We start from the raw sequence: 13806 nt of genomic DNA, 5'->3' as shown, positions 1-13806 counted from the left end.
GGGAGTGGAACGGGGGGGGGGGGGGAGAGATGATGGCAGAAGATGATAAAAAAATGGACACAAAAATAATGTCTTTTGTTTTTTCCTTGCTTCAATGTTTTTTGTAAACTTTCAAGTCTTTCAAGGAGCCAAAGTGTTGATAAGTTGATCCACCCAGGTTGATAAGTTGATCCACCCAGGTTGAAAAGTTGATCCACCCAGGTTGATAAGTTGATCCACCCAGGTTGATAAGTTGATCCACCCAGGTTGATAAGTTGATCCACCCAGGTTGATAAGTTGATCCACCCAGGTTGATAAGTTGATCCATCCAGGTTGATAAGTTGATCCACCCAGGTTGATAAGTTGATCCACCCAGGTTGATAAGTTTAACCATCCAAAGTGTTGATAAGTTGATCCATCCAGGTTGATAAGTTGATCCACCCAGGTTGATAAGTTGATCCACCCAGGTTGATAAGTTGATCCACCCAGGTTGATAAGTTGATCCATCCAAAGTGTTGATAAGTTGATCCACCCAGGTTGATAAGTTGATCCATCCAAAGTGTTAAGTTGATCCACCCAGGTTGATAAGTTGATCTATCCAAAGTGTTGATAAGTTGATCCACCCAGGTTGATAAGTTGATCCACCTAGGTTGATAAGTTGATCCACCCAGGTTGATAAGTTGATCCACCCATGTTGATAAGTTGATCCACCCAGGTTGATAAGTTGATCCATCCAGGTTGATAAGCTGATCCATCAAAAGTGTTGATAAGTTGATCCATTTTAAGTGTTGAGAAGTTGATCCACCCAGGTTGATAAGTTGATCCATCAAAAGTGTTGATAAGTTGATCCATTTAAAGTATTGAGAAGTTGATCCACCCAGGTTGATAAGTTGATCCACCCAGGTTGATAAGTTGATCCACCCAGGTTGATAAGTTGATCCACCCAGGTTGATAAGTTGATCCATCCAGGTTGATAAATTGATCCATCCAAAGTGTTGATAAGTTGATCCACCCAGGTTGACAAGTTGATCCAACCAGGTTGATAAGTTTAACCATCCAAAGTGTTGATAAGTTGATCCACCCAGGTTGATAAGTTGATCCATCCAAAGTGTTGATAGGTTGATCCACCCAAAGTGTTGATAAGTTGATCCATCCAAAGTGTTGATAAGTTGATCCATCCAAAGTGTTGATAAGTTGATCCATCCAAAGTGTTGATAAGTTGATCCACCCAGGTTGAAAAGTTGATCCATCCAAAGTGTTGATAAGTTGATCCACCCAGGTTGATAAGTTGATCCACCCAGGTTGATAAATTGATCCATCCAAAGTGTTGATAAGTTGATCCATCCAGGTTGATAAGTTGATCCACCCAGGTTGATAAGTTGATCCACCCAGGTTGATAAGTTTAACCATCCAAAGTGTTGATAAGTTGATCCATCCAGGTTGATAAGTTGATCCACCCAGGTTGATAAGTTGATCCACCCAGGTTGATAAGTTGATCCACCCAGGTTGATAAGTTGATCCATCCAAAGTGTTGATAAGTTGATCCACCCAGGTTGATAAGTTGATCCATCCAAAGTGTTGATAAGTTGATCCACCCAGGTTGATAAGTTGATCTATCCAGGTTGATAAGTTGATCCACCCAGGTTGATAAGCTGATCCATCCAAAGTGTTGATAAGTTGATCCACCCAGGTTGATAAGTTGATCCATCCAGGTTGATAAATTGATCCATCCAAAGTGTTGATAAGTTGATCCACCCAGGTTGACAAGTTGATCCACCCAGGTTGATAAGTTGATTCATCCAAAGTGTTGATAAGTTGATCCACCCAGGTTGATAAGTTGATCCATCCAAAGTGTTGATAAGTTGATCCACCCAAAGTGTTGATAAGTTGATCCATCCAAAGTGTTGATAAGTTGATCCATCCAAAGTGTTGATAAGTTGATCCATCCAAAGTGTTGATAAGTTGATCCACCCAGGTTGATAAGTTGATCCACCCAGGTTGATAAGTTGATCCACCCAGGTTGATAAGTTGATCCATCCAGGTTGATAAATTGATCCATCCAAAGTGTTGATAAGTTGATCCACCCAGGTTGATAAGTTGATCCACCCCGGTTGATAAGTTGATTCATCCAAAGTGTTGATAAGTTGATCCACCCAGGTTGATAAGTTGATCCATCCAAAGTGTTGATAAGTTGATCCACCCAAAGTGTTGATAAGTTGATCCATCCAAAGTGCTGATAAGTTGATAAGTTGATCCATCCAAAGTGTTGATAAGTTGATCCATCCAAAGTGTTGATAAGTTGATCCACCCAGGTTGATAAGTTGATCCATCCAAAGTGTTGATAAGTTGATCCACCCAGGTTGATAAGTTGATCCACCCAGGTTGATAAGTTGATCCATCCAGGTTGATAAGTTGATCCACCCAGGTTGATAAGTTGATCCACCCAGGTTGATAAGTTGATCCATCCAAAGTGTTGATAAGTTGATCCACCCAGGTTGATAAGTTGATCCACCCAGGTTGAAAAGTTGATCCACCCAGGTTGATAAGTTGATCCACCCAGGTTGATAAGTTGATCCATCCAAAGTGTTGATAAGTTGATCCATCCAAAGTGTTGATAAGTTGATCCATCCAAAGTGTTGATAAGTTGATCCATCCAAAGTGTTGATAAGTTGATCCATCCAAAGTGTTGATAAATTGATCCATCCAAAGTGTTGATAAGTTGATCCACCCAGGTTGATAAATTGATCCATCCAAAGTGTTGATAAGTTGATCCTCCCAGGTTGATAAGTTGATCCACCCATGACTACATGAGCAAACAGGTTGAAATGTAGTCACCAGACAGAAGACCAAACTCTGTCGTCTGACTCTGTCGTCTGACTCTAGTTTTGCTTCCAATTGTTCTTGTCTGCCTGCCAGGAGGAAGAGAGCGTTGAACTGACTGAAGCCGAGGAGGCAATCAAAGCTTATTTAGAAGATAACGAGCCTCTGCCAAACCACGTCTTAGACAACATCATTCAAGTCTGGTGGAAGTCAGAGCCATTCAAGTAGGTCACATGACTCACATAGCCATTCAAGTAGGTCACATGACTCACTTAGACATTCAAGTAGGTCACATGACTCACTTAGACATTCAAGTAGGTCACATGACTCACTTAGACATTCAAGTAGGTCACATGACTCACTTAGACATTCCAGTAGGTTACATGACTCACTTAGACATTCCAGTAGGTTACATGACTCCCACTATGTGTACACCAACTGTCAACTGACTTCTTCCTAAAGACCCAATTAATTGCAGAAATTATTTCTTGTTTTTTAACTGTCATAACTACATCACTTCTTTCATTTAGATTCAAATAATCTTCCCATTGTTATTATTTTCTAATGCCTGTCATCTTCCCATATGTTGTTGCTGACATTATGACAGATCTACTGGCTTTATACTGGAGGGTTTCCCTCGTACAACTGATGAGGTCAAGTACCTACAGGAGTCTGGCTTGATGCCAGATGCTGCTGTCATTCTACAGGTCTGACACTTTTCACATCACATTTTTAATCCAATGGAAATCCTTTTTTTTGTCATATCACATTTTTAATCCAATGGGAATCCTTGTTTCTGTCATATCACATTTTTAATCCAATGGGAATCCTTGTTTCTGTCATATCACATTTTTAATCCAATGGGAATCCTTGTTTCTGTCATATCACATTTTTAATCCAATGGGAATCCTTGTTTCTGTCATATCACATTTTTAATCCAATGGGAATCCTTGTTTCTGTCATATCACATTTTTAATCCAATGGGAATCCTTGTTTCTGTCATATCACATTTTTAATCCAATGGGAATCCTTGTTTCTGTCATATCTGTGACGTCGCAGGTGAGTGAGAGTGAGGTCATCGGCCGCTTGCTGCCCCCCAAGCTAGAGAAGTGGAGGACCAAGAGAGAGAAAAGATTGGCCAAAAAAACACACAAGAAGGAGAAGGCTCGCAAAAAGAAGGTGAACCCTGATATTTCAAATCTTTTGTTTAGTGGCAAACCTTTGGGGTGGGGGGTGTGTGGCAAACCTTTGGGGGAGTGTTCAAATGTTCAAATGGTGATTCTTGCCATCATGTTCTAGAGCAGGGGTTCCCAACCTTTTTTTACTCTAGAGCACATTCTAAAATATCGGTAGGGTGGCGGGCACCACCTATTTTAAATCGACAAACTCCATCCAGAAGCGTAGCGACCCTTCCCGTCACCCGGGTACAAAACTTTTGATTTGCACCCCCCCACCCCCCTCAAACTTTCGATTTGCATCCCCCCCCCCTCAAATTTTCGATTTCCATCCCCTTCAACCTTTCAATAATGTTAATGAAAAAAATTCTCTGTCGAATAGTGAGAGGCGGGCACAAACGAAACGTTTGGCGGGCGCCCGCGGGCACGGGGTTGGGAACCCCTGTTCTAGAGGGCTTGCTAGAATTTCCTGACACTTTTTTTTTTTAAATTGAGTCTTTTAGAGATATGGATAGGTTAGGTTATGTACAGGTTAGGTTATGGATAGGTTAGGTTATGGACAGGTTAGGTTATGGACAGGTTAGGTTATGGACAGGTTAGGTTATGGATAGGTTAGGTTATGGATAGGTTAGGTTATGGATAGGTTAGGTTATGGACAGTTAGGTTATGGATAGGTTAGGTTATGGACAGGTTAGGTTATGGATAGGTTAGGTTATGGATAGGTTAGGTTATGGATAGGTTAGGTTATGGACAGGTTAGGTTATGGATAGGTTAGGTTATGGACAGGTTAGGTTATGGACAGGTTAGGTTATGGACAGGTTAGGTTATGGACAGGTTAGGTTATGGACAGGTTAGGTTATGGATAGGTTAGGTTATGGACAGGTTAGGTTATGGATAGGTTAGGTTATGGACGGGTTAGGTTATGGATAGGTTAGGTTATGGATAGGTTAGGTTATGGATAGGTTAGGTTAGGTTATGGACAGGTTAGGTTGTGGACAGGTTAGGTTATGGACAGGTTAGGTTATGGATAGGTTAGGTTATGGATAGGTTAGGTTATGGATAGGTTAGCCAGGGGGTTGGGATTATGGATAGGGTTATGGATAGGGAGCTGGATTTGCAGATGGATTGGTATGATATGTAAATGTCCAAGAGTTTTGTCCTAGAACCATAACAATACGTTTGAACACGTTGGGAAAATTAAGCTTTGATGAATGCAAGTAAATCTTGTATGCAACTTTTAAATTCACCGTTCAATTATTCAGTTGAGTAAAACAGGTTAAGTTTTATTTCAGAAGAAATATTTTGGCCAACATAATTTATTTCAGAAGAAATATTTTGGCCAAAATAATTTATTTCAGAAGAAATATTTTGGCCAACATAGTTTATTTCAGAAGAAATATTTTGGCCAACATAATCTAGCCTTCAGCATTAGCAAATTATATTTGTTTTTCCACATGTCCTTCAATACATGATCCACATGTCATTTGATACACGATCCACATGTCAATCAATACACGATCCGCATGTCATTTGATACATGATCCACATGTCATTTGATACATGATCCACATGTCATTTGATACATGATCCACATGTCAATCAATACACGATCCGCATGTCATTTGATACATGAACCACATGTCATTCAATACATGATCCACATGTCATTCAATACATGAACCACATGTCATTCAATAGATAATACACATGTCATTCAATAGATGATCCACATGTCATTCAATACATGATCCACATGTCATTCAATATATTATCCACATGTCATTTAATACATGAACCACATGTCATTCAATACATGAACCACATGTCATTCATTACATTATCCACATGTCATTTGATACATGAACCATATGTCATTCAATACATGATCCACATGTCATTCAATACATTATCCACATGTCATACAATGCATTATCCACATGTCATTCAATACATGATCCACATGTCATTCAATACATGATCCACATGTCATACAATGCATTATCCACATGTCATTCAATACATGATCCACATGTCATTTGATACATGAACCATATGTCATTCAATATATTATCCACATGTAATTCAATACATGAACCACATGTCATTTGATACATGAACCATATGTCAGTGAATGAACCAAATCTATTTGAACCAATCAGGAGGAAGCCATGGCCAAACGTAGAGAAGAGTTGGTGCTTGAACGTGAGGAAAGAAAAAAAGTCAGAAGGGTGAGTTTGATTGAAGGCTGAGTGATTGAAAGCTGGGTGATTGAAAGCTGAGTTTGATTGAAGGCTGAGTGATTGAAAGCTGGGTGATTGAAAGCTGAGTGATTGAAAGCTGAGTGATTGAAAGCTGAGTTTGATTGAAGGCTGAGTGATTGAAAGCTGAGTGATTGAAAGCTGAGTGATTGAAAGCTGAGTGATTGAAAGCTGAGTTTGATTGAAAGCTGAGTGATTGAAAGCTGAGTGATTGAAAGCTGAGTGATTGAAAGCTGAGTGATTGAAAGCTGAGTTCGATTGGAGGCTGAGTGATTGAAAGCTGAGTGATTGAAAGCTGAGTGATTGAAAGCTGGGTGATTGAAAGCTGAGTGATTGAAGGCTGAGTGATTGAAAGCTGAGTTTGATTGAAAGCTGAGTGATTGAAAGCTGAGTGATTGAAAGCTGAGTGATTGAAAGCTGAGTGATTGAAAGCTGAGTGATTGAAAGCTGAGTGATTGAAAGCTGAGTGATTGAAAGCTGAGTGATTGAAAGCTGAGTTTGATTGGAGGCTGAGTGATTGAAAGCTGAGTGATTGAAAGCTGAGTGATTGAAAGCTGAGTGATTGAAAGCTGAGTTTGATTGGAGGCTGAGTGATTGAAAGCTGAGTGATTGAAAGCTGAGTGATTAAAAGCTGAGTTTGATTGAAGTATTATTTTTGAAGGCTGAGTTTTAAGTCCTATGCATACTACAGTTGCTAAAATTGCTGATCTAAAGTTTGAGTCTAGAATAAACTTTGTTATATTGGTTTACAGGCAGAGAAGGAGGCAGAGAGTTTTTATAACAAAGAGGAAGAGGAAGGAGAAGGAGAAAGTAGTGAGGAGGAGGAAGAAGAGGAAGAGGAAGATATTGATGCCATTCTGGCAGAGGAATTTGAGGTGAGGGCATCACATGAGAACTTTAATATGCCACTAGAAACATGAGAACTTTAATATGCCACTAGAAACATGAGAACTTTAATATGTCACTAGAAGCATGAGAACTTTAATATGCCACTAGAAACATGAGAACTTTAATATGCCACTAGAAACATGAGAACTTTAATATGCCACTAGAAACATGAGAACTTTAATATGCCACTAGAAACATAACATGAGAACTTTAATATGCCACTAGAAACATGAGAACTTTAATATGCCACTAGAAACATGAGAACTTTAATATGCCACTAGAAACATAACATGAGAACTTTAATATGCCACTAGAAATATAACATGAGAACTTTAATATGCCACTAGAAACATGAGAACTTTAATATGCCACTAGAAACATGAGAACTTTAATATGCCACTAGAAACATGAGAACTTTAATATGCCACTAGAAACATAACATGAGAACTTTAATATGCCACTAGAAATATAACATGAGAACTTTAATATGCCACTAGAAATATAACATGAGAACTTTAATATGCCACTAGAAACATGAGAACTTTAATATGCCACTAGAAACATGAGAACTTTAATATGCCACTAGAAACATGAGAACTTTAATATGCCACTAGAAACATGAGAACTTTAATATGCCACTAGAAACATAACATGAGAACTTTAATATGCCACTAGAAATATAACATGAGAACTTTAATATGCCACTAGAAACATGAGAACTTTAATATGCCACTAGAAACATGAGAACTTTAATATGCCACTAGAAACATGAGAACTTTAATATGCCACTAGAAACATAACATGAGAACTTTAATATGCCACTAGAAACATGAGAACTTTAATATGCCACTAGAAACATGAGAACTTTAATATGCCACCAGAAACATGAGAACTTTAATATGCCACTAGAAACATGAGAACTTTAATATGCCACTAGAAACATGATAATTTTATGCAGGAAGAAGAAGAAGAAGAGGAGGAAGATGAAGAAAATGAGGAAGATGCTATCGAACGAATGAAGAATGACTTTAATGAGATTTATGATGATGACACCAACAGGATTGTGGCTGTGGAGGTTAGTGATGGTTACATCATACATTCATCTTACTATACATACATACATACATACATACATACATACATACATACATACATACATACATACATACATACATACATACATACATACATACATACATACATACATACATAGATACATACATACATACATACATACATATGTACGTATGTACGTAGGTACGTACTTATGTACGTACCTATGTACGTACATACATACATACATACATACATACATACATACATACATACATACATACATACATACATACATACATACTTGACAAATAACATTATACACTTACTAAAAAAAAGAAAATTCCCATTCGAACTCTGACGACCCATGGGGCAACTGAAGTAGAGTTCACTTGTTTCTGTAACCTCAGCATATGAAGAGATAGTGTGAGCAACACTATGCCCAGCCACCTTTACTTGCCCTAATGTGAGTTAGGTTTCCATTAGAGCTGGGTGGACTCAACAACATATTATGGAATTGAACCCGGATTTGAACTCAAGACTTTCAGGTTGACAAGTGAATGCTCTACCATCTGACCATGCTACCCTACACCTACTACACCTACTACACCTACTACTAAAACAAAACAAAAAATTTAATATGTTTAGGTTTAAAAGCAAAGATAAAAACAAGTTTAAGTTTAAAAACAAAGATAAAAACCAGTTTAGGCTTAAAAAAAGATAAAAACAAGTTTAAGTTTAAAAACAAAGATAAAAACAAGTTTTGGTTTAAAAAAACAAAGATAAAAAATGTTTAGGTTGCGAAATCTTGAGCCAAAGCGTTACCTTTGTACAGGAGGCCCTGGAAGAGATTCTAATCCCTCGTATCAGCATTGACGCCTCCCGCAGGCCGCACATCATCAGATACATCCTCAGTAAAAAACTCAAGCCTTACAATGAGTTCCGCCACAGCATTTTTGAGCGTGTCTACCCAATCAGTGAGCAGCAGGCAAACCTCATGCTCCAAATGGGCTATAAATATCCCAGTCGCTTCGGCCGTTGGGACCCAGTCAAGGTAAAAAAAAATGTGTTGTTAAAACTGTGACCTCATTTCTTACAAGTCTGTCACTCTGGCAAAAGGTCAAATCTGTGACAGATAGACAGATAGTCAGACAGATAGTCAGACAGATAGTCAGACAGATAGTCAGACAGATAGTCAGACAGATAGACAGACAGATAGTCAGACAGATAGTCAGACAGATAGACAGACAGATAGTCAGACAGATAGTCAGACAGATAGACAGACAGATAGTCAGACGGATAGTCAGACGGATAGCCAGACAGTCAGACAGACAGTCAGACAGATAGTCAGACAGATAGTCAGACAGATAGTCAGACAGATAGTCAGACAGATAGACAGACAGATAGTCAGACAGATAGACAGACAGATAGTCAGACAGATAGCCAGACAGTCAGACAGATAGTCAGACAGATAGTCAGACAGATAGACAGACAGATAGTCAGACAGATAGTCAGACAGTCAGACAGATAGTCAGACAGATAGTCAGACAGATAGTCAGACAGATAGTCAGACAGATAGTCAGACAGATAGTCAGACAGATAGTCAGACAGACAGATAGTCAGACAGTTAGTCAGACAGATAGTCAGACAGATAGACAGACATAGACAGACAGATAGTCAGACAGATAGTCAGACAGATAGTCAGACAGATAGACAGATAGTCAGACAGATAGTCAGACAGATAGTCAGACAGATAGTCAGACAGATAGTCAGACAGATAGTCAGACAGATAGTCAGACAGATAGTCAGACAGATAGTCAGACAGATAGTCAGACAGATAGTCAGACAGATAGACAGATAGTCAGACAGATAGTCAGACAGATAGTCAGACAGACAGATAGTCAGACAGATAGTCAGACAGATAGTCAGACAGATAGTCAGACAGACAGATAGTCAGACAGTTAGTCAGACAGACAGATAGTCAGACAGATAGTCAGACAGATAGTCAGACAGATAGTCAGACAGATAGTCAGACAGACAGATAGTCAGACAGTTAGTCAGACAGATAGTCAGATAGTCAGACAGATAGTCAGACAGATAGTCAGGCAGATAGTCAGGCAGATAGTCAGACAGATAGTCAGACAGATAGTCAGACAGATAGTCAGACAGATAGACAGATAGTCAGACAGATAGTCAGACAGATAGTCAGACAGATAGTCAGACAGATAGTCAGACAGACAGATAGTCAGACAGTTAGTCAGACAGATAGACAGACAGATAGCCAGACAGATAGTCAGATAGACAGATAGTCAGACAGATAGTCAGACAGATAGTCAGACAGATAGTCAGATAGTCAGACAGATAGTCAGACAGATAGTCAGACAGATAGTCAGACAGATAGTCAGACAGATAGTCAGACAGATAATCAGACAGATAGTCAGACAGATAGTCAGACAGACAGATAGTCAGACAGATAGTCAGACAGATAGTCAGACAGATAGTCAGACAGATAGTCAGACAGATAGTCAGACAGATAGACAGACAGATAGTCAGACAGATAGTCAGACAGATAGACAGACAGATAGTCAGACAGATAGTCAGACAGATAGACAGACAGATAGTCAGACGGATAGTCAGACGGATAGCCAGACAGTCAGACAGACAGTCAGACAGATAGTCAGACAGATAGTCAGACAGATAGTCAGACAGATAGTCAGACAGATAGACAGACAGATAGTCAGACAGATAGACAGACAGATAGTCAGACAGATAGCCAGACAGTCAGACAGATAGTCAGACAGATAGTCAGACAGATAGACAGACAGATAGTCAGACAGATAGTCAGACAGTCAGACAGATAGTCAGACAGATAGTCAGACAGATAGTCAGACAGATAGTCAGACAGATAGTCAGACAGATAGTCAGACAGATAGTCAGACAGATAGTCAGACAGACAGATAGTCAGACAGTTAGTCAGACAGATAGTCAGACAGATAGACAGACATAGACAGACAGATAGTCAGACAGATAGTCAGACAGATAGTCAGACAGATAGACAGATAGTCAGACAGATAGTCAGACAGATAGTCAGACAGATAGTCAGACAGATAGTCAGACAGATAGTCAGACAGATAGTCAGACAGATAGTCAGACAGATAGTCAGACAGATAGTCAGACAGATAGTCAGACAGATAGACAGATAGTCAGACAGATAGTCAGACAGATAGTCAGACAGACAGATAGTCAGACAGATAGTCAGACAGATAGTCAGACAGATAGTCAGACAGACAGATAGTCAGACAGTTAGTCAGACAGACAGATAGTCAGACAGATAGTCAGACAGATAGTCAGACAGATAGTCAGACAGATAGTCAGACAGACAGATAGTCAGACAGTTAGTCAGACAGATAGTCAGATAGTCAGACAGATAGTCAGACAGATAGTCAGGCAGATAGTCAGGCAGATAGTCAGACAGATAGTCAGACAGATAGTCAGACAGATAGTCAGACAGATAGACAGATAGTCAGACAGATAGTCAGACAGATAGTCAGACAGATAGTCAGACAGATAGTCAGACAGACAGATAGTCAGACAGTTAGTCAGACAGATAGACAGACAGATAGCCAGACAGATAGTCAGATAGACAGATAGTCAGACAGATAGTCAGACAGATAGTCAGACAGATAGTCAGATAGTCAGACAGATAGTCAGACAGATAGTCAGACAGATAGTCAGACAGATAGTCAGACAGATAGTCAGACAGATAATCAGACAGATAGTCAGACAGATAGTCAGACAGACAGATAGTCAGACAGATAGTCAGACAGATAGTCAGACAGATAGTCAGACAGATAGTCAGACAGATAGTCAGACCTCCCTCCTATTGTTTCTTGTTCAGATAGTTATTTACAGGTTATTCATGAATGATGTCAATATAAAAATTGTGAATGGTAGACACCCACCCCCAATACAAAAATTGTGAATGGTAGACCCCCCCCCCAATACAAAAATTGTGAATGGTAGACACCCCCCCTCCCAATACAAAAATTGTGAATGGTAGACACCCCTCCCAATACAAAAATTGTGAATGGTAGACCCCCCCCCCAATACAAAAATTGTGAATGGTAGACACCCCCCCCCCCCCAATACAAAAATTGTGAATGGTAGACACCCCCCCCCAATACAAAAATTGTGAATGGTAGACACCACCTCCCCCCCCCCCCATATACAATGTAAATGTCCTGGGTGTCGATATAAAAAATGATCTGAAAAGTGTATTTACATTTGTTTACCTTTGTTTACATTTTTTAATGTTTGTTTACATTTTTTAATGTTTACGTTTATTTTATTTGTCCACACCAGCTGAAAGATGGGGACTGCATCCAGCCAGCAATGGGTCAGGGCATCGCGACCTACCCCTGTATCCACAGATCCTACATTTACTTTTTCTCCAGCCGACAAAGCCGCCAGTTGTTCATGCAGGATCCCATGACCTACTTGAAGCAACCCTCGCCCAAACCTGTGGTCCCCATCAAGATGGCCATCATTGGGCCCCCCAAATCTGGGAAATCAACCAGTAAGTTTGACCAGCCCCACCCCAGCAGTTTATTAATACAAAGACATCCAATGCTCTCTACTGCAACCCCACCCCAGCAGCCCCACCCCATCCACCCCACCCATCCAGCCCCACCCATCCACCCCAGCAACCCCACCCATCCACCCCATCCAACCCCACCCCAGCAGCCCCACACCAGTAGAAAAAAAATGTCTTATTACTTTCTCGTATATACGAAGTATAGAGAAAGTATTGTAATCGTGCACAAAAATCACTTGAAATTTTAACAATTTTCACCGTATTACACCTCAATCCTTCTTCACATCCAAAGTATAGAGGACTTATTTTAATTGGGCAAAAATTATCAATCCAGATTTATCAAAATTAAAAGGTTTTATGCGTAATCCAGTCTGAAAAACTGGGCTTTGCAATTCTGTCCGTATGTCTGTGTGTCTGTCTGTGTGTGTCTGTGTGTAAACACGATTACTTGAGTACAGTTACAGCTAGGTTGATGAAATTTCATATATAAGTATTTCATCAAAATTGTAGATCCGTATCAACTTTTGAGCGATTTCCGATAACCGGAAGTGGTACGTTTTCTACTTTGAATTTTTCAAAAGCCTATAACTTAAGTACTATTTCAGATAGATAAATGAAGTTTCACATGTGAGTAAAAGATATAATTTTCTACCTTCTGTTAAATTTTCAGTAATTTCCGTTGACCGGAAGTAGTAATTTACGCTACTTCAAATTTCTCAAAAAACTAATGTAAATTTTTAAAGTACTAATAATATTGAGCACTAGTATGCACTTTTTTATTTGGCGTTCACTTGGTGTGCAATTCTTTTGTCTACGAGATTTTATTCTATTTTTAAAACTTAAAGTATTTAAAATGGATTAAAAATCGTGTCTATAGCCTGAGTTCCCATCCCCTGTTGTTTTATATAAGAATACTAGCCGTCCCAGCCAGGCCCTGCTCTGGCTTCTGCGAAAAACCTTTCTGTTAAAGACCATTACCTGTGTGTTTAGTAATCATCATAAATCCGGCATTGCCCACCCAAACCACAACCAACCAAAA

The 13806-nt window shown here is 39.4% G+C and overlaps 1 protein-coding gene across 5 annotated transcripts in view; it reads left to right on the top strand.

Annotated features, from left to right (window-relative positions):
- Positions 1–13806, top strand: part of LOC131939526 (adenylate kinase 9) — a 96033-nt gene that overhangs the window by 63592 nt on the left and 18635 nt on the right. For all 5 annotated transcript variants that reach the window (XM_059297873.1, XM_059297875.1, XM_059297876.1 and 2 more), the window contains 8 exons: positions 2896–3023; positions 3407–3506; positions 3859–3978; positions 6134–6202; positions 6985–7107; positions 8079–8195; positions 9009–9227; positions 12536–12749. In XM_059297873.1, coding sequence (XP_059153856.1) covers positions 2896–3023; positions 3407–3506; positions 3859–3978; positions 6134–6202; positions 6985–7107; positions 8079–8195; positions 9009–9227; positions 12536–12749 — 1090 coding nt within the window. The remainder of the gene's footprint in view (positions 1–2895; positions 3024–3406; positions 3507–3858; positions 3979–6133; positions 6203–6984; positions 7108–8078; positions 8196–9008; positions 9228–12535; positions 12750–13806) is intronic.

This window comes from Physella acuta, unplaced genomic scaffold (genome assembly GCF_028476545.2).
Source record: "Physella acuta isolate Inbredline_101_S28 unplaced genomic scaffold, ASM2847654v3 ptg000283l, whole genome shotgun sequence".
NCBI lineage: Eukaryota > Metazoa > Mollusca > Gastropoda > Physidae > Physella > Physella acuta.
Note: the sequence above shows the minus strand (reverse complement) of the source record. Positions and strands in the feature narration are given on the sequence as shown.